This window comes from Sminthopsis crassicaudata, chromosome 3, assembly GCF_048593235.1.
Source record: "Sminthopsis crassicaudata isolate SCR6 chromosome 3, ASM4859323v1, whole genome shotgun sequence".
NCBI classification, from domain to species: Eukaryota; Metazoa; Chordata; class Mammalia; order Dasyuromorphia; family Dasyuridae; genus Sminthopsis; species Sminthopsis crassicaudata.
In genome coordinates this window covers 439583886-439606475 of record NC_133619.1, presented here as the reverse complement: position 1 = coordinate 439606475, position 22590 = coordinate 439583886, and the positions used below count along the sequence as shown (strand labels likewise).

General features: G+C 34.7%; 1 protein-coding gene across 15 annotated transcripts in view; it reads left to right on the top strand.

Annotated features, from left to right (window-relative positions):
* Positions 1 to 22590, top strand: part of RAPGEF4 (Rap guanine nucleotide exchange factor 4) — a 336971-nt gene that overhangs the window by 267949 nt on the left and 46432 nt on the right. For all 15 annotated transcript variants that reach the window (XM_074303100.1, XM_074303098.1, XM_074303099.1 and 12 more), the window contains 5 exons: positions 14419 to 14569; positions 16633 to 16721; positions 18123 to 18153; positions 18388 to 18466; positions 20140 to 20286. In XM_074303100.1, coding sequence (XP_074159201.1) covers positions 14419 to 14569; positions 16633 to 16721; positions 18123 to 18153; positions 18388 to 18466; positions 20140 to 20286 — 497 coding nt within the window. The remainder of the gene's footprint in view (positions 1 to 14418; positions 14570 to 16632; positions 16722 to 18122; positions 18154 to 18387; positions 18467 to 20139; positions 20287 to 22590) is intronic.

The following is a 22590-nucleotide window of genomic DNA, read 5'->3' as shown; positions in this document are numbered from 1 at the left end:
TTAGCTAGTATTGTATAAACACGAACCAAAAGAAAACAATCAAACTATGTGCAAGGAGAAATATAGGAAAATTTTTTTTTCTTTTTCAATTCCTAAAACCCTAATATTCAAACTTAGACATTTTGTAATTTAAAAAATTTTGTTTGTTTCCTTGCCTTTGCATCCGATCTTAAAACATAAGTACCTACGTGGCAAATATAAAAATAGTTTTATTCTGAGTCCAATGCCATGCCCACTTGGGCACTTAATAAATTCTGAGTACTGGAAAGAAATTAAAAAAAAAAAACAACCTGGAAATGTGAACAGAATCTAAAGGTAAATTGAAATCAAAGTCTGATTATACTGTAAGATAATCCTAGAAACCTATGGGTTCTCTGTATCACTCTGTAACCATGCCTTTATTTCTCATCTCTTAGAGAATCCATAAATCTCTGGTATAAGTTAATGCCTGACATCAAAGACATGACAAAATTATCTTAGATATGCACCTTGCATGACAGTTTTACTCTTCTAATATCATGATATTTAAGTCCTAAGTGATCTTTTTAAAAGATCATAGTGGAAGTTTTTTGTAGGATTGAAGAGAGTGTTCATGAACAGGATAACAGCAGTTCTTATGGTTAAGTAACAGTCCCTCTCCCATCTCCAGTACCTCTGCTAATTTTCTATACCTTCCTGGTAGCAGTATCCTGTATCATGAATTCACTTAGAAGCATTTTCTTGCATTCCACCAATCTTTACATCTCCTTTTTTTCCCTCCCCAAAAATCCCCTGCCTTCTAGGTACTTGAAAGAAATAACATGTTTTCGATTGCTCTTTGCTCCTTTGTGAATTGACTAATTCCTGGAAATATATGCATATAAGTGGGTCTATTTAATGGGCATTTTTCCCAGTGATTATACCATGGAGTGCTGCCTTCTTCTTTCTCTAGGCATTCTCATACATGTTCCACTGCCCACAAAGGTAATTCAGTGACAATGTGGTTTAAATGAAGCATTGAGAGGAAAGGGTTCTGAAGAGACTGATTCGTCCATTCCACTCTACGGCTTTCCTATCAGACACTACTGATTCAGTGCCTAGCAGCTTATGGTGATGATGGGGAATTAGTGGTGAACTGAAGGGGTTAAGGATTTGGTACTGGTTGGTTGCTGTGCTGGGATTGTCAGAACCTACTTCAGTGTGTCAGAGTAGTAGTATTGCCTTTAAAGTTAGAGGTGGACATTTGTTTCTATGCTGACCATATGGGGCTTTGATGGACAAGGAGAAGCCCTACCATTCAAAACCCCTGATTTGTCATCAATAGCAATAGATTGTGTGAGATTAAGCAGCTAAGTAAATCTCATTATATTTTCATTTTTCACCTGTGAGATGAAGAGAATAGAGAGGATTTCACCCCCCGATATGACATACAACTTCAGTTCTTCCTAATGTCTCACAGTTCTTCTACTCTATCATTTTCTTTAGCTTGCAAGGCAATTACTCCAACATGTATTTCTCAATTGAACCCCATTCTCCCCCTTCCATGTAAATATACACACCTACAGACACCTACACACACAGACATTGAAGCAGATAATTTTGTTGCCTAAGATCATGAAGAAGATTGAGGCCATCCAATATGAATCTCCATGAATCCAACTCTCTTCTGCATTGCTCAACCTAATTAACATCATCACCCTCTCCAGTGGTCCTCAAACTTTTTAAATAGGGGGCCAGTTCACTGTCCCTCAGACTGTTGGAGGGCTGGACTATATAAAAACAAAAACTCACACTCTGTCTCCGCCCCTCAGTCCATTTGCCAGAACCCAGCCTACCGCATCTGGCCCACAGGCCATAGTTTGAGAATCCTTGCACCCCTACTTCCCTCTTATCACAGGAACAGAGTTATAGTACTCAGTTCCACAAATATTTCTTCAATGCCTCCTCCATGATAGGGATTGGAACTGTAGATACAAAAATGAAACACAGTTTGCCCTCATGGAGCTCATCTTCTATTGTAGGGAAACAACATTTATACAGACAAAGTTTACAAAAGATATTCAAAATAATTTCAGGCTACTCATACCTGGAGGAACCAGAAAAGACTCTTATAAGAGAAAGTAATAGGATTAAGCCTTAAAGGGAAGTAAAGGTTACAATCTAGAGGAAAGAAAGTATTCCAGATTGGGGAATAGGCTATGCAAAAAAACAGAATGAGGAGAATTAAAAACAGAATGAGGAGAAAAAAACAGAATGAGTATTATTACTTGACTGTTAGGATCCTTCCTTATCTAGTCTACCTCTTGCATTTTAATAGTTGACAAAACTGAGGATCAATGACTTTAATTGACTCAAGTGTCTAAATTGAACCAGGTAGTAATAGAGTAGCAAGTTGGCCAGTTTAGCTAGAATATAGCATGCATAAGGGGGGAATAAAAGGAAATCTTTTTAGTTTAGAAATACAAGTTGAATGGATTTCAAGCCGGAGGAGGTTGGATTCTATCCTAGAAGAACAGCAAATCACTAAAGCTTTTTGAACAGAATATTGTCAGTTGTGTGCTTTTGGAAGACCACTTTGTTAGCCATGTTGGGGAGGGAAAGAATAGGTCAAACTAGTATCAAACTCATAGAAGCATGGGCCACTAACCCATGCATAAAGATTCCTGTGTCTGCATGTTGACTTTAAAAACATATATTAACATTGTATTTTGTTGTGAATTTATTTATTTTGTTAATTATTTCCCAATTTTATTTTAATCTTGTCCATTAGGTCATATATTTGACACGTCTGGTCCATATGACAAGTCATGAGGCCTGAAGTAAGAAAGTGACTAAATCTGAAAAGGAGACAATAATAATAGGGAGCATTTATTTAGTGCCTTGAATATTTGAAAGACACGTTATAGAGACTATTTAATTTTATCCTCACAAAATTTTTTTTAAATTTATCTTCACAATAATTCTGGGAGGTATGTGATATTATTATCTCCATTTTTCAGATGAGGACATTGAGATAACTTGCTCAGTAAATAAGTGTTTGAGACACAATTTAAACTCATGTCTTCCTGACTCTCAGTCTACCTCACTGCCCACTTGGTCTTCTATAATCACAGGATTATAGATATGATAAGCATTTTAAGCACCTTTTAGCAGAGTGAAGGGGATGGGAAAAGATCACTATGTGGCACTGTTTTAGAGAAACAAAAATAAAGCATCAAAGCAGTCACTGACTTCAAGCCATTTACTTTCTACTTTTCAGCACAGTAACTGACACATAATAAGCACTTAATAAGTGTTTATTTAATTGAATAGTATATAATAGAGTAGAACTAGAACTACCAAGGCAAATACAAAGGAGAGGGAAAATATGAAAGAGGTGGTAGAGCTGGTAAAGGCAGCGTCTAGTGCGTGGGAGAAAGGAGTCTGATTCCTGTGAGTCAAGCACCAAATTATTTTAGTTTAAATACTTGGACTCTGAGCTCTTTAAGTCAGATATCTAAATTTCATGTCTATTCAATAAAAGCGGCCATGCTGGTATCAATTGTACAGTGCAAGAACTTTCATTTTCCATTAGGAAAAAGGTGGCGTACTAATGTACTTAAAACAAGTTGAAAAGGTTAAGAAAGCCATAGAATTGGAAGGTGTCTTCTATATCACTTAGTCTAGTCTTGCATCTAATGCAGGAATTCCTTCTACCACCAGACAAGTAGCTCATCCTCTGTCTTAATTTTTTGAGTGATTAAAAAGTCACTAACTAAGTGGTAATTTCAATGAAGAGTTGGCCATTTAGTTGGACTTTAAAGGATTGGTAGAAATTCAACAGACAAGAAGAAAAGAGTTAACATAATAGCCCTGAGTTTCAGTTTTCTCATCTGTAAAATGGGGGAGCTAGACTAGATTATCTCTAAGATTCTTTCCTTCTCTAACTCTTATGTTGCTGTAGTCCTTTTTCTTTGTAGGCAAGAGCAATTGCTTTTTCTCCATTCAGTCTCCTTCATTTGTCCAGAGTCATGGGTGAGAAATTTGATTTATTTAACTACGAAATTCTCTCTCATTCTCACCAGCCAAAATTCTTCTTTAGTCAGTGGGCAGATGACCCCCAAAGTTTGTTTTCATCTCTAAGCACAGATGTTGTATGCAAAGCAGACATTCAAGGCACAACAACACTGAAGAGGATCAGTTTGGATGTTGATTAGTGTTTTATAAATAGCTGCATAATTAACATGTACTTACTGCAAAAAGGTATACATAATATTGTATTCCCTGTTGTAGGCTGTAATGAATCTGCCGCCCGTTCATCCTAGGAGGTTTTCACTTACTTTCACCATGATAATTTTAATATGTGGAGCCATTATTAGCTGAATTAAAAATAAGTAAATGAGCAGTAAAAATACAGAAAAATTACAGGTGCCTGTGGTGAGTAAGATAATAACTAGGTAAAAATATATGAAATAATTACAGTGTATGAAAGGCAGAGCCGGCATGAAGAAAATGACTCAATGGAATATTAAACCTGCTGTTGGCAATGTTCAGAAGGTACAATCTACATCATGTTCTTCATCTCTCCTGATCCTCAGTTCATGTCTTATTGTAAACAGCTCCAAACTGTCAAAATGTGCCTAGGCAAAATAACTGGCCTTTTAAATCCAAAATTTTGTCATACTATATTTGATATCCTGTAAACTAAATATCCAAATGGGTAATTGAAGTATTGACTCAATGGACTAAATTTGTCAAATATTTTGGATTCTTATAGTATAAGATTTGCTGATCCCATTGGATCTTTTTATAAGCTTCATTAGCATGCTAATTTCTCCTTATTTTGGTATCTTGGTGGTTTAAAAACATTTCTGGGCAATTATAATGAAAGATAAACTGTGGAGACAGGTTTTGAGAATTTTAGAAAATGGCATTGCCCTTGGTTCCCCAAAAGTGAATATTTTTTTTTAATTGGGAAGTCTAAAATTCAGGTAGTAATCATGGAGATTCAAAAGACATTGTCCCAGCTCTCAAGAAGTCTACAGCTTTTTTGAGAAGACAAAGCCAGAATACTCAATGTAATAGTAAATACATAGCTAATGTCAGAGTTGTGAGAAAAGAGAATAGTCACCTGCACTTATCAGTGAAGATTTCTAGGATAAGAGGTGATTTTAATAGGGTGAATAGATGGGAAATTTAATAAAGTTAGGCTTGTAGGAAAGAATAGCCCATTTTTGTGTCTATCCAAGATATGAAGACAGTAGGAACAATTTTATTGACTATAAGCATTGTAAAGCTGGAATATATAATAATCAACTTCCAATTATTTGTGTGTGATTTTGCTGCTTATTGGATTATAATTGTAGTCTTCTTTTTGCAGTTATTTCTTTCTCTCTTTCATTGAGCAAAGTTTTAGGCTAATTGCTTTTGCTATTTGGTGTGTTTGAGTAATTCAGATTATCTTTAATATCAGATAAATACAAACTTAATATAAGAATAAATGAGCTGAAAATATTACTACTAATAATAATTCACAAGCACACTGATGTTCTATTGGTGAAGATATGAATTGGTCCAAGAATTAGTTCAAGGATTAGTCCATTCTTGAAAACAATTTTTAACTATATCCTCCAAAGTCACCAATCCATATTCTTTGATCCAATGATATAATTATCAATCCTGTACCCCTAAGTGATCAAAGAAAGAGGAAAAGAACCTATATGTATCAGAATAATTACAGCAAAGAATTGTGTACTTAGACAGCATGATCAATTGGGAAACAGATAAATTATGGTGCATTAATGTAATGAAATAGAATTGCACATTAGAAATGAGTGATAACATGGTTTCAGACAAACTTGGGAATACTTGCATGAACTGATACAGAATAAAGGGATTAGAATCAGAAGAATGATTATAGCATAACAACAATGCTAAAAAGAAGAAAGTACTCTGATCTATTCAATGGCTACCTAAGATTCCAAAGGACTAATGATTCTATCCTCTTCCTGACATACAAGATGACTAATAAGATATATACTTCCATACATGGCCAGTTTGGAAGTTCATTGTGCTTAAAAGTGTATATTTTACATGTTTTTATTTTTTAACTTGAAAAAATAAAAGAGAGAAAGGAAGTACATATAAGGAAAGAAAGAAAGAAAGAAGAAAATGAGGGAGGAAGGAAGGAAGGAAGGAAGGAAGGAAGGAAGGAAGGAAGGAAGGAAGGAAGGAAGGAAGGAAGGAAGGAAGGAAGGAAGGAAGGAAGGAAGGAAGGAAGGAAGGAAGGAAGGAAGGAAGGAAGGAAGGAAGGAAGAGATGGGAAGACAAAGAAAGAAGGAAGGAGGGGGAAAATGAAGGAAAAGAGCATACTTGAAACATTTTCTAATACACAGAAGAGAACAAAGAATACCAGAAAGAATCAGAGAGAAAATAGCAATGAATGTAGCATGTTGAATTTATTATGCTTTTTAAAAAACAAGTTGTACGTAATAGAAATTTACAATGTCATAAAGAATTATTTTTCTACTTTACAAGGTTTATGGAAAGTGTGATTTTGTTTGATCTTTTAATTTTAGAATGAAACATTCTAAATAATTCTGATAGTAATTTACATGATGGGATCCAAAGAGACTGAAAATTAGGAGGCGTTAGTCTAAATCCTGGCTCTACTATCTAAGTAAACTGTGTGACTTTAGGCAACTCACAATCTTTCCAACCTCAGTTTTCTCATCTATTAAAGAGGTTTATTGGATAATCTCTAAGACTTCTTTCAGTTTTAACACAAAAATGATCTTGTAATTAGTGGATTATATGCTTTTTACTTTATCTGGATTACCTCCCTCCAAGGTGCAGATTATAAAAATTTCACTATTGTCTAAGGGTAGTAGAGGAGACTCAAGGAATCATGTGAGTCTCTGCTGTGTGGGTGCACAGGGTGCTAGGGTAGCTCTTAGTCATTGCTGCCTCTTATAAGCTTGGTGATTTCTCTCCTAATTTCCTGTCCAAGCACTTCTTCACTTTCCTCTCCAACCAACCCAGAGAAAATGGCATAGCCCCATTTTAGGACTAGCTCAATTTGTCCCAATAGACTTGAACTCTGCTTCTAATTCATTACCTAGAAAGACCATGATATAAATATTTTTTCTCTCCTGAGATACTGTAAAAAATGATTCAACAACTCTTTTCTATAGCTAGAGACCCAACTTTGGTAAAAAAAAAATACTGCAGTCTTAATTCTATCTTTTCAACCATCCTGGTTACAGCCCATAACCTTTCTTTAAACTGTATTCCTGGTAATACATTTAGATTAACAAAGTAATTAATTAAAAGTTTGTGTCCCAGTCACAAGCTTAAGAGACAAATGAAAAGTTAAACAGACTTTTAAGAAGTAATGTAATTTACTTGCCATCTAGGAGAGGAGTGGGGAGAAGGGGAGGGAATTGGAACACAAGATTTTGCAGAGGTCAATGATGAAAAATTATATGCATATATGTTTTAAAAATAAAATGCTTTAATAAAAAAATTAAAGAAAAAGAAGTAATATAAACCTGCATGTTTTAATGAAGGCATTGGTCTATTATTCTGGAAGGATGGAGTAAGAGAGAAATAGAAAGACAGACAGAGGCACAGAGACAGAGAGAAATAGAATGAAGGCTCATTGGCTTTGGTATTAGGAATCCTACCAGTTCCTTCAATACATCATCTGCCTGTGTCTCATACATATTCAAACATACTGCGTTGAACCTAGAGGCCAGTGATGACAAATTTTTGATGGCTGCTCTACTAAAACTCTTGTCTATGCTCACCTCTTTGGATTTTCTCAACTTCTTCTCCTTATAGTTTCTAAGGATGAACAGGTCTAGCTTATTAATCAAAGTCAGACTCTAACAGCCTCAGAGTCAAAATAAACCTCCCTGAACTCAAGGAAGAAGACACAGGATTTCTGCTAATCTATATGACATTCACCTCCTAGGTTCTATTATATTTTGAAGAGAAAAAGCTATCTTCTGAGAGAAAAAGTGCATGTTCTCTTGAGATCCTTTCCAATTTAATGGTTCTATAATTTTTTAAGTATTTTGCTGCTAATCACCACCAGATTCTTTCTCCAAAACCTCATCTTGGCATAAAAGTGACCCTAGGTTCTTGAAAGCTGTGCTAGCAGAACTCAAGCAATGTCCAGTTACCCTCAACAAGCTTGTCCGTGTCCACAAACCCATCCTGGCTAAGTTGGCCACAGGTGCTGAATTTTTTCACCCAACAACTCTTAATATCTAATTATTACATGATATAGAAATTGGACTGCATTCCAGTAAAGCTGATATCATTACAATGAAACCAGAAAACCTTGGAGAATCAAAGGATCAATACTTTATTTTCAGAGAGCAGCTTGATATCTTAAAATTTCATTTAAAGTGAACTGGTCAGTTTTAAACTTATCTTACCTTTACAGAATTGTTGTAAGGATCAAATAGATAATGTATATAAAGCACTTGTGAACGTACCCTATTACCTGTCGTCATCATCATCATCATCATTCTGTTCTTCATAACTTTTGTGATGGAATTAATGGTCTAAGGACAAATTGCTCCCTTAATATATTTCTTTTATATTTAATTTTAGGTTAGCCATTGTCCAGATAGATAAAATGATTATTTGCTATTGTTGTTATAATTGTCACTTACTCATTTCAGCCACTACTTTATTTTTTTCAGAAGTGTTTAAAAGCATTCAGAGTCATAAGATCTAGTAGGCTCCAGTAGGGACTTATTAAAACCAAAGGCCACCCTATCAGTCTGTCTTTTATGTAACTGGGGATGACAATGATTTCATACTGGGTAAAATTCTTTCAGATCTTTTGATATTGCTTATTTACATGGTAAAACATCTTTAAGAAAAGGTGGAGGAGGAATGATAGAATTAACTTCCAATACACTGACTTCCTCACTGTTTCTCACACAAGACATTCCAATCTTCCAATTCTGGGCATTTCCCCTAGCTTTCCCACAGCCTCCCTTCTCAACTCTGTCTCCTGGCTTCCCTTGTCATCCTTTAAATCCCAGCTAAAATTCTGCCTTCTACAGAAAGGTTTTCCCCATTTGCCATAGCCAGCGCCTTTCTTCTATTCATTATTTTCTGTTTATCTTGTATATAACTTGTACATATTGTTTGCATGTTGTATCCTCTGTTACATCAAGAGCCCTTTTGCCCTTCTTTGTACCCTCAAGCCCTTAGCAACACTTCCATCATTCCAGTTACTCTCCCTACTGTATATTCTATGACCCAGTGACATTGGACTTCCTTGCTGTTTCTTGTACCAACCCTATGAATTTTTACTGGCTGAACCTCATGCTTGAATTTTTCTCCCTCTTCTTCCAGTCTTTCCTGGCTTCTTTCAGATCCCAGCTAAAGTCTCACCTTTTCCAAAAAACCTTTCCTGATCCCTCTAAAAGCTAGTACCTCTGTGTATAGATCAACTCCAATTTATTCTATCTCTATCTCTCTATCTATATTGTTTCCCCCATTAGAATGTGAGCTCCTCCTGAGCCATTAGAATGTGAGCTCCTCCTGGGCATATCTTCTCTTCTTAGAATAGTGCCTGGCATATTGTAAGCATTTAATAAATGTTTATTAGCTCACTAAAAGGAACTTAAAAGAGGAGTCTGAGCTACCAGATTCTTTGTCATACCAGCTTATTTTAACATCACTTTTTATAAATATCTTTCCTTTTCTTTTTTTTATTGAAGCTTTTTATTTACAAAACATATGTAAGGATAATTTTTCAACATTGACCCTTACAAAACCCTGTGTCCCAATTATGCTCCCTTTCCTCCCACCCCCCTCCTCTAGATGGCAACTGATCCAATATATGTTGAACATGGTAAAAATATATGTAAATCAAATATAGGCATACGGATTTATACAATTTTTCTTGCTGTACATATCTTTTCTTTGTATATCACCAAATTCTTCCCTAGAGTACCTTTTTTTCCTTTTCCTAGTGAGTCATTCCATACAACAAAGAATGCTTTTCAAAAAAAGAAGGGAAAAAACAATTAGTAAAAACCAAACAATATTTTGAGGAAAAAATAAAAATATGTGCAATGTTCCACACCTGTCTCTTTCTGATAGAAATTCTCTTTAAGTCTTAAGGCTCTTTTCACAGTCATCAGATTTCTGGTTTCTAAGTCCATAAACACTGGACTCCTAAACTAAGTCTTTCAAGATGTCTTGTGCTTCAGCTAGTAATGATTGAAGAGAATATTCTGGGAAGCCAGAAATTATTAAATTCTTGAATGATTAGGAACATTATGTGAATGGAATAAATTACAAGAATTAATAATTGCAATAACAATTTAAAAAATCAGAACTTTTGGATGTGAAGTCTTTAGGAAGCAGGAAAAGTTGGGAGTCATGGTACTTGGAAATCAAATTCAGACATAAAGATTCAGAAATAAGCTAAAGTTAAAGACTCTAGAGCAAAGGTAAAAATTCCCTACTTTACAACTGTGGAAGAACTGAAATCCTTAAGAAGCTTATTAAGGTTCTGCAAGGTCTAGGGCTAATACTTGGGTCTGTATATTTATTCCATAGTAAGTTGAATAAGTTATTATCAACAAGAGACCAAATTGCATTCCTATTAAATCTATATGTTCCCCAAACTCTAAAGAAACTAGTTTTCCTGAAATTCTTTTTTTTTTTTTTGCCTTTTTTCTTTATTTCTTTTTTAGACTTTCAGATACTCTAGCAATAATTGACAGAAGCAAAAGACTTGGCAAACTATGTTATGTCATTTGCTACAGACATGAGATAAATTTTCCTAACATAAAAATGGGAAAAGATATCCATTTCTCCTGTCTCACAGAGGGAATATCTTCTGGCATAGTGGGCAATGACTTTAATATCTACAACCAGATTTACATGAAGTTTAGATATAGACATACAGATGATATGATGATATGCTGCTTCTATATGCTTTATGAACCAGGGCCTCCTTCACTAGCTGATAATGACTTGGAATTCTAGACTAGATTCAACATAACATAAAGTGGAATCTGCCATTTTTGTGTTTGGGTCACATGTCTCCTTGGAAATCAGGCCAAGTTAACCTTGAACATAACAATGAACTAATCTCCCAAAAGCCATATTATTAGAGTAATTAAGTCATTTCCTAGAGACATTTTCCTAAACTCTAATTCCAGATTCCCAAAATTAATAATCATTGAGGAAAAAGGACTCATTTTCTATATGAGGTTTGACCATGTTAAAGTGGTTATTAATATACATACTGTTTTATGATTTTAATTTATTTGATAATAGTTTTGTTTTTTCTTAATAAAATTGGTGATGGCATAATTTTAAAAAATGGATTGAAAATTTTACATAGTAAAGTATCATAAGAGATATCTATCTTTCAGCATTTACCAATAAATTTAACTATAGCATTCACAATAGTTAGCATTTACATAGAGCTTTAAAGTTAGCAAAGTGATTTACATATATTATCTGTTTTAATCTACATAATAACACTGGGGATGTAAGTACTATTACCCTTAGTCTCCAGATGGTGAAATTGAGTCAAATAAGAGTTAAATGACTTCCCACAGTCATATATTTAAACGAATGTCTGTGGCAGTATTTAAACTGAGGTTTTCCACATTCCCACTTCAGTGCTCTATAGATCATGTTATCTACCTGCTAAAAATTTGTGAAGCCATCATATAAGATCAAAGAAGTGGCTGGCAATGTTGGGTCTAGATTGTGTGGTATGAAGGAAAGGGACTTTGTTATGTTGTAAATACTTTATCAGGATTACATTTAGACATTCTGCTTTAGGGAGTGTGATAGCAGAGCTTTGTTTTCAAACATCATCAGGCTGAAACAAATGTTATTTGTCTGCATCATCTCAATCTACACTGAATTTACTCATTTTTACCATTGTCACTTTCCTCCCTTCTTTCAACCATCCTTCTTTACCCAAACTGCTTCTTTATCACCAGATAACATACTTCAAAGATCAGAGACCAGTGTCCCTGTTACCATATTGGCACAATTTCATAGACATGATTAGTGAATTACTGGGGTCAAAAAAACAAAAACAAAAAAACCAACGTCACTCAGAGGCCCATTTCCCGTGATGACAGGCTTTTGGAACTTAGCAGACTGATCCAAAGATGAAAGATCAGTTGTCCATGGTCAGGCTCATATAGGAATAGTTCAAGCTTGGTAGGACCTTTCCAAGTTTGCATTTTGGCTGACATAGTCATCAAAACTAGAATGAATACAACAGTACAATAAGACATCGAAGAGTTTAGTAAAGGTTCAGTGTCTTTGAAATAAGAAAATGAATTAATCTTCTCAAAGCAGATACAGTCTGAGTTACTTCACAATCACAAATTACAGTGAAAATCAAACCAAAAAAAGAATGAGTGAATGGGGTGAGGGAGATAGATGAGGATCAATAGATGAATAGTCTACATTATATTTTAATTATTTTAGCTCTACTTTCTAATTCTCCTAAGTCTTTATTACTATTAAGTTTGAACATGATGATCTATTGTGGTTTTTATTTTCAATTAATAAGCAGTTTTATTAAATACTTACCCAGTTGTCTATTAAGTATCATATGCATATTATAATATCTTATGGGAGATTACAGCTTCAATTACACCACTTAGAAAAGGAAAAAAAAAAGAAATAAAATCAAGAGACTGAAGGGTTAATCAGGAAAAAAAAATCATTTTCTTAGACAGTACATGTATTTCTCCTTTTTCCCCCAGTCAACTCCGAGAGAATTGTAGTAATACAGGTAGACCAATTTCCTTTTTTATGAATCCAGTGCTCAATTTATGAAAACCATTTTGTAACCCATTTATATGCAGGAAACCTTTGCTTTAAAGTTCTGTCATTTACTTTGATCATGATTATTTATAACCCCTCTTGAAAATGCCTTTTACTGGTATAGCTCTCAGGAATAACATTCCTGAGAGGCTGTTTTCTACAATGCTTTAAAACTGGTAGTAGAGCCAAGGAAGGACCTGCTCTTTTTTCTTTTTTCTTTTTTTTTTTTTTTAACCTAGTTGCAAACTAAACGGCTATGTTTTATTAGTAACTTGAGAGAGAAGGGTGTATTAAATGAAAATGGGCAAATAATTAAGCACCTACTCTTTGCAAGATATTATGATTTGCTCTGTGGGAGACCTTAAAAAGCAAAATAGGGTCCCTGCTTTGTGCAATGCAAAGGATGCTGGTTCTGGGGTTAGAAGACCTAGGCTGAAATCTTAACTCTGACAGTTTCTTCCTTAATGACCTTGGATAAGACACAAACTTTCTGAGCATCAGAACCCTTATTTGTTCTCTCAGCAATGGACTAGATGGCTTTGGGTGGGGGGGGGGTTCTAGCCCTAAATGTATGCTATATGATTCTCCAAATTATATGCATTTTGGTTCTAAAACAAAACAAAAATCTGAGGAAAATTAACAAGATTGAGAAAAATAGTTTAGGTGCAAGAAGAAAGTGGCAGTATGTCACGGAGGAATAGATCAGTATTATCCTACAGATTGATCTCAAAGGCCAAAATTGTTAATTTCTAAGCCAGAAGTTTCAGTTATATACCGCTCATATAGTTTCCTAGGAATCCCAGAAGAACAGAGAGTACACCTTGGTGATGGTAACCCAAATTCATTTCTGGGGGTGGTGGTGGAAGCTTTACTTTCTGTACCCTCATTTTCCCCTACTTTTCCAATCCTCCAGCTGGGTTTAGCTATGACATCTACTTCCTTCTCTATGCTCATGCATTCTATTCTTAGCATTTCCTACTACCTTCTTCCTAGCAAGTGCACACTCACAGACACAAAACTTCTTAAAAGTATCTCTTCCTGGTTACATTACATAAGATGGTACCTGCCAAAGATACTTCACTGAAGGAAGAGAGAAACTTTAGATTAGGATGAACAGGAAAGACTTTGTATCAAAAAGGGAGATTTGAATTGTATGGGTGGAATTGCAATAGGAAAAGAGGAGGAAGAGTATCCCAATGGGAGAAAAATAATGGAGATGAGAAAGTTCCAAGGGGTGATGTTGGAGGCCTGGGGAACTTTGATTGAAGCAGATGATTTAATTAGTGGAGTTAATAGAAGGTAAATCTGGAAAAATCATTTGGGCAAGATTATGAAGGTATTTGAAGACTAAAATAAGGAATTTTATATTTGGCCTATGGGAAATACAGGTTTTTTTTGTCATTTTTAGCACCAATGATTGACATATTTGAATTAATGCTTTTGGAAAATTGGTCTGATGACGATGTGCAAGATAGGTTGGAGAGGAAAAGAGACCTCATACATCACACATGGCAGATCCCATACAGCCTAGTATAATGTGATTTAATTCTGGCCCTTTACAAATACTTCCTTGAAGAACAAATTAAAAAGTTTTGAATGTATTCCTTGACTCCTTGGCACTTACCATGCACAGCCTTCCCAAGGTACAGAACAGGACAAAATGGATTATGCTCTCAACAGCAAGAGGCGAGTCATCCGTCTGGTCCTCCAGTGGGCAGCTTTATATGGAGACTTACTACAAGAGGATGAAGTAGCAATGGCCTTCCTAGAGGTATGCTAGAACAATTCTTCCTTTTATTGCCCCTTCTCTCTGCAGTATGGTTATAAAGGGACTTATTCTTTTTTTTTTTTTTTTGTTTTTTTGTTTTTTGTTTTTCTATTTCTTTAATTAAAGCTTTTTATTTACAAAACATATGCATGGGTAATTTTACAACATTGACCTAAAGGGACTTATTCTTGAAGCAAGATACAATGTCGTTTTAGAGAGATGTTCCCATTTCAAAGAGGATAAGGTAAGGAATTATTAAAATTAGGAAACCTATCACTTTTCTTAGTGATGGAGGTGAAAGAGAAAGGAGACATAAGGTGGTCCTGAGGAGTCACAGAAGAAGAGCTATGACTGGACGTAGCTTTTGACCTAAAGACCATTCAGTTGGAAGAGAACTCCTCTCTTCTAGTCCATGACCCTAACTTTCCATTATGTCTCCTACCCCCATTTACCTCTGTTAATAACAACTCTCCTCCATTGTTCATTTGAGCATTTTACCAGAGTAATACTTTACTCTCCTGAAAGCAAGGAGCAGAAGAAAAAGATAATTGTTTTAAAAAATCCTTCTATCCCATATGCTTATTTATGATCCTATGTTTTCTGAAATAGATGAATCAAAACAAGATAATTTTTAGCTGTCCCTTTTTTTTCCTTCTTAGCAGTAATTTTTAGGTCAGAGGGAACAGTATAGGCATAGTGAAACATAAGGATACCTTATGGTAATGGAATGGGATTGTTTTCTAGAATTTAATGCAGCATGATCATAGGAGTTGAATTTTACAGGTGCATCTGTGGCCTCCATCCACTTGATGTGAGTGATATATGTCATAGGCCTATATTACAGATAATTAAAGGCAAGGGTTGAGCTGATGCAGAAATACTTCCCACTTCCTTTACCTCTTCCCATCCACCCACTTTGGCTAATGAGAATATTCTTTCAAAATTGCTTCTGTTGCCACCCTTTCTGCCTCCTCACCTTAGTAACTGTAAAAAAATTACTCCTGAGGAATGACAATATTGAATAAGGTTTTCTAAGAAAGTGCTGAACAAGGACAAGCATCCCAAGCTGATGGAACATAATATATGAGGAGACCCTAACTGAGCAAGAAGCTTAACAAAACTGGGTGATAGGAACTTCCTCTAATAAAAACAACAACAAAAAAAAAAAAAAAAAAAAAAACACATTTATTTTATAGTGGGAACTCCCTTTTATCACTGCAGATTAGCAATTTATCTGTAAAATTGCCTGTAACCTTGAGGAATTAAGTGACATGGTTAGGGCTATGTAGCCAGCATTTCTTAAAGGTAACATTTAAACTTAGATCTTCTTGACATTAAAGGTCAGGCCTCTATGCACCCTTTCATACTCTTCTTTAGAGGGACAAAGAAATAGGGGAGAACATCCTCTGTATTGATGAAGAATTGATTTTTATTTTAAAAAGTTGACCAGCTCTGAGCAGCTGAAAGTCTCTTTTTGAAAGCAGGTCCCTGAAATTTGAGGAAAAAGACTTTTAACATATAAGGTGTCCCTAAAGTTTTTGTTCTGTTTTAAAGTTTAAAACTGCTGAAGGTCCCTGTATGTTTGATATTTAATTACTTTAAGAGCTAAACTTGAAGATGAACTTCAGAATTGATTTTAATGGCCCTAATGTCAAAAACAACCTGTAAAGCTGAGTTAAAAAAAACTTGCTAAGCCTTGTAGTTGTGCTAAAATGTTTTAATAACATTAACCATTTTTAATAATAGTCAATGTAACATATAACATCTTCAATTTTTTTCAATAAAAATATTTTTATAGAATTAAGCAGCAAAGTGATCTTAAAATAGAGACTATCATAAAAACCATGGAGGAAAATGACATATAAAATGGAATACTTTTTTTGTTGAACTCATTAGTGACTACAAAATGAAGCTAAATTGTGGACCCTATTTCTTAATCTTTGCAGAATTATATATATATATATATATATATATATATATATATATATATATATATATATATATATATATATATATATATATATATGACTATTATGGCTAAACAATGTGTTCTTTATTCATTTCAGGAGTTTTATGTATCTGTATCAGATGATAGCCGGTTGATTGCAGCCCTTAAGGAACAGCTTCCAGAGTTAGAAAAGACAGTCAAGCAAATGTAAGGAGAATACTGGCTTTCTTTGTCTTAAGCATGCCACCCCTAATCACAATCCCTTCTGACACATCTTTATATATTAAAGTTTTAAAATAATTTAAAAAGAAGCAATCACACAGCATTTTAGAATCCAAAGATCTGAATCCAGTGGGATAGGCTGTCATCACATAGAAGACAAATAAAAGGAAGTGAACTTTCATGTTTGAATGCAGCTAGGAGTTGCAGTGAATAGAGTGTTGGGCCTGTGAATCAGGAGGACATGAGTTCAAATCCAGCTTCAACTCACTATCTGTGGGATCTTGGACAAGTCACTTACTTTCTGTCTGCCTATATTTCCTTTTCTGTAAAATGGGGAAAATAATTGTACCAACTTCTTGGGAAATTAGAGATAATATTTGTAAAGTGCTTTGCAAACCTTGAAGGCTTTTATAAATGCTACTTATTACCAAGTCTAAATATCAGGGTAGCAATATAAATTGACTTCTTCCTCTCCTCCTAGATTTATATTAACAAAATGGAGCACTTCTGCTTTTAGGCCTCAAATTCCAAGATCAGAATGGCCAGACATTTGATTAAATAATAATAATAACAAGAAGAATGATAATGGATGATAGGTAAATAATTGATATAGTGCACTATGTGCCAGGCACTATAAACACATTGCAATTATTATTTCATTTGACCCAGAAAACAACCCTAAAAAGTAAGTGCTAATATTATCTCCATTTTAGAGATAAGGAAATTGAGATTAAGTGACTTACTGCTTAGTAGTAAGTCTGGTAAAGTCTAACACTGGATTTGAACTCAGGTTTTCTTGACTTGAAGTCTGGCATTCTACCTACTAAGCTGCCCCAAATGGTGAAGATGGGTTGTTGTTGTTGTTTGTCCTTCATTCTCAAAGAGGACAATGACATCAGGAAGGGGATGCCATAGCATGCAAGTGAATCGGATTTAAATGAGGGAGAGCTGGACAAGGTCACCTGCCTACCTTCCCCTCCAGAGCCATCTGGATCCAGTGGCCAGATAGAGATCAGGAGGATTGGAGATGACCTTAATTACTGTAGATGAACACTTATATGAAAGAAGCCCAGTCCTGTTGAGTATAATATTCTCATCATATAAACAAAAAAGACTGGAAGATGAAGTTTGAATAACATTTGAAGTCCTAGGAAGAAGACAAGCTAATGAACTTAAGGATCCTGGTTGTTAATGTCATTTCTTCCTGCATCTTAGAAGATCCCTTCATTGCCTCCCATGCCCTAGTCTCCTTAGCCTGAAATGAAGATGATCTTCTTTTCTTCTGAGAGTGTTATCCCATTGCTTGTGTAAAGGATGATGTATTCTAACAAAAAAAATAATATTTATCAAAGATATTGAATAATGGGTTCTATTTCTACATTTTAGTTCAGAAGATGCCAAGGCTCCACAAAAGAAGGTGGGTAAGAAGCTTTTAATTGGAATATATTGTTTTGTGCTTAGTAAGACTACTATACTCCAGAACACTTAACTACCCCCATTTAAAAACATAATTAATATTTTTAAGATAACAAAATATTTTTACTTATCTTTCTGGGCCTGATTGATGCCCAGGTATACTTTTACTGACATTTTAAGGCAAGGTAATTATTCTCCCCTATAACATTTAATGCCACTGCTTTCCTCCCCCCAGCACAAAGTTCTTTTGCAACAATTCAACCCTGTTGAAGACAGAACACAGAAACGCCAACCTGTTCGGGGATCTGATGAAAGTAAGCACTGTTCATTTTGTATGGCTTATTACAGGTCAGCTAGGTAGCACAGTGATTACTAGAGTCAGAAAGATTCATCTTTCTGAGTTCAAAGCTAGCCTCAGACACTTACTTTCTGTGTGACCCTAGACGAGTCACTTAACCCTTTTTGCCTCATTTCCTCATAAGTAAAATGAGCTAGAGAAGGAAACGTCAAACCACTCCAGAATCTTTGCCAAGAAAACTTCAAATAGAGCTGCAGAGTCACAAACTGAAAAACAACTGAATAATAATATTGTGGGTCAGAATAAAAATCTTCCCTCCTACAATAATCAGCTTGGTCCTTCTCTGAACAGAGCTAGTCATCTCTGGCTATTAGTCAGATCAAAGCAGAGAGAGCTAGACTTAGAATCAAGGATACTTGAGTGCAAATCCTGTCTCCGGCTTTATTAGTGTGTAATCCTGGGCAAAATTCTTATCCTCCTGGTACCTCAGCCTCATCTTTAAAATCACGGTAATAATAGCACCACCCTTCTAGAGTTGTTGTAGGAATCAAGAGATAGTATATGTAAAGTTCTCTGCAAAACTTAAAATTACTAGGAGTCTTCCTCAATCCAAGCAGTTAACTGTGCTTCTTATCTTTTATTTGAAGTGAGATTATTGTAATACTGCTCTAGAGACAAGCATCATAGCTTGGTTCTATTCCATAACTATATGAACATGGGCGAGATGCTAAGGCATCTGTCATTAGGTGCCCCCTCTATGAGGGGAGCATTCATTTCATAGATGCTTTATAGATGCCCAGGAGAATGGAGCTGCTTCAAACTCTTTGAGTAGAACCCTTTTGATGATCTCAGAGAAATAAAAATTCTTCCCACTAACCTGTTCATCCTCAAAGACTCACCAAAAGCATTGTGAGATAGGAAAGAAAAAGTCTTACATTTTCCATTTCAAATCATTGAATTACATCCCGGGACTCTGAAAAGGGGACCTGCAAACATGGTACCTGAAACTACTCTGATAGTGACTCAGGAGTGATAATGAATGGCATACTACAACTCTCTTCAATTATAAAGTGAAATGTCCTTCTTTCAACAAATGGCATTAAATCAAAGTACACAGGTAAATGAACCAGGTGAATGAGAAATTTTAAACACCTGTGACTTCATTACATAATTAGAAATGGATCACAGAACTCTAGCACCAGGCAGGACATGTGATATTGCTGAAAGGTGCTACTCCTGGTCCTGAAACTCTGTACCATTTTGAAATATCCATCACGAGAGTATCTGGTAATCATTATCATTAAATGTCTATAGTCTGATACCTTGGTCTGTTTGGTGGATTTTTTATAATAGCCATGAAAGGTTTAGAGTCTTCAAGCAGGCCCAGATTATGGACCTAGAAAATCATTAGCGTTCTTGTTCTTTTGGTTTTCACAGGCATCTGATTGAAGGGCAGAGAGAGGAAGTCATGAATATATTTGTTATAAATAGCAGCTTATGCCATTTCATATATTTAGCTCAGTCCTTTCTGGATAAAATGTGAATCCATGGGAACATTAACATGGAAAATAGTAGGCTAAAATAGTAAAAAAAAAATGCAGAATGAAGAAAATAGTTCTAAAACTTGTGATTTTTAAAAAGTATGTGGTAGACTGACATACTGTAGTAATTTTTTTCTTTTTCTCACAGTTCTGTTTAAAGTCTACTGCCTAGACCACACTTATACCACTATCCGTGTGCCTGTGTCAGCTTCTGTGAAAGAAGTTATTAGTGCCGTAGCAGACAAATTGGGTTCTGGAGAAGGACTGATAATAGTCAAGATGAGCTCCGGAGGAGGTAAAGACTTAATCCAGATGTTATACTTGTCTGCAAAATGGAAAATCCTAGCTGATCAGAAAGACTGGGTCAGGATTTGGTAGAACCCATCCATGCTAATTTAAGTGGATTGGGTGAGTGCTCATACCTGCAATTCATTTTTTGTCATCATCCTCAATAATAAAATTGTGTTTATATACCAATGTCTTCCCATCATATGTGGTTCTCATATCAGCTCTCAAATAGTGATTATTTCCATTTCATAAACAATGAAACTGAGATAGAGGAAGATGCAATAATTATAGAAGGTACCCTTAAATATGGGTCAGTCCTGGATTCAAATCTTGACTTTACTATTTGTGGGTTCTTAGAGAATTCTGCAATTATGTTTAAAAGAACTACAATCTACATCAGATTGTTTGCTATCTTGGGGAAGGAGAAATAAGGAAGAGAGGGAGAAAAATTTCAAACACAAAATCTTATAAAAATGAATAATAAGAATTTTACAAGTGATTTTAATTCAAGAAGAATTTATTAAGGACCTTCTGTGCTGTAGAATATGCTAAGTGCTAAGAAATCAAAGACATTTTCCCTTTAGAAGTTTATTTGAGGGAAAATAACACATCCAAAAACAAAAGTAAATACAGAAAGTTACTACCCTCTTGAGCTTTATTTTCCTCATCTGTGAAATGAGATCACTATCTACCTCACATGGTTCCTGTTATGTGAAAAAACACACATTTTAAAGTACTATCTGTGGTGCATATGTTCATAAACAAATGTATGTATGTGTACTGTGAATGGTCACTACAAGAACTAGATTATTAATGTGAAATCAGAATTATTACCCATTTACCAAGTTCTACATCAGAATCCTATCCATTAAAAAATTAGGCAAGTTTTACTAGACATTAATGATTCTTGTGGCACTAGGACTTTTAAGAGAAGTCAGTTTTCCTAAGTATTTGAATAGTTTTCATGAGTTGTAAATGATGATCCATAGTCTAAGGGTATCTAGTTCAGGGCCTGTTTGCTGCTACACATAGATTGAAGGTTGCTTCAGTTTTTTTCCAACCCAAATTCATAAATCTCTGAAATCTATTCACAGATATCCTTCCATAACTTGGGGGTCCATGGAAGTTAAAAAAAACTCTCTTGGTAGCTATGTAGTATCAAGAGATTTAGAAGCCTTTTCCACCCAGTATATTGGGTGCACTTCCTGTGGTCATGGACTAGAAATGGATTGTAATGTATACCATTAAAGAACAGGTTCTTTGTGTTATGGAACCTTATTGAAGCAGAAAGCAAAGTAGACCCATTCTCAGAATAATGTTTTAAATACATAAAATAAAATGCAGAGGATTTTATTTTATTTTCAGGTCCTCACTATTTTTTTAATTTAATTTTTATTTTATTTTATAATTATAACTTTTTTTTTGATAATACATATGCATGGGTAATTTTTTACAACATTATCCCTTGCACTTACTTCTATTCAGATTTTTTCCCTTCCTCCCCCAACCCCCTCCCCCAGATAGCAGGCAGTCTTATACATGTTAAATATATTACAGTATATTCTAGATACAATATATGTGTGTAGAACTGAATTTCTTGTTGCACAGGAAGAATTGGATTCAGAAGGTAAAAATAACAGTTTACACTCATTTCCCAGTGAAATGCAGAGGATTTTAAAAGAAACCAATTATAAAGAAATATAATTATTAACTTTTTAAAATTCACACTGCCCAAATTACTTTGGAAAAAATGTTGTTGTGAAGAAATAAGGAAAATTATAAGAAATTATTTTGAACAAATAGATATCAATAAAACTGACAACATAAATGAAATATATATATATATATATATATACATTCATAAAAATATAAATTGCCCAGATTAGCAAACTAAGAAATGAAGAGTTTAAATTGCTTTATCTCAGAAAAATTGATTAAATAATCCATAAATGAACTAAAATAAAAATCAAAAGAAATAAACAAAACTAAACAAGATCAGATAGTTCAGTCATCTAAACATCAAAATATTTTAAAATATGCAAATAAAGGAAACAATTTTAACTAATTGTACTGAAAGTCTTTTTGAAAAATGTAAATACTATATATTCAAAGTCCAATATTAAAACAGAAGCCATCTGAGTTTTATAAAATTTTCTTCTCCTCTCCAACTACTCTGCATTATTGCCATCTAGAAGCAAATGTAGTTTATGTTTATAATTATGATAGCAGCTTAGAATTGGATAAATTGAGTCTTTGGTAGCCTTATCCTTGTTTTTTGGTTATTTCAGATGGTGGTGTTTTTTCCTCTAAC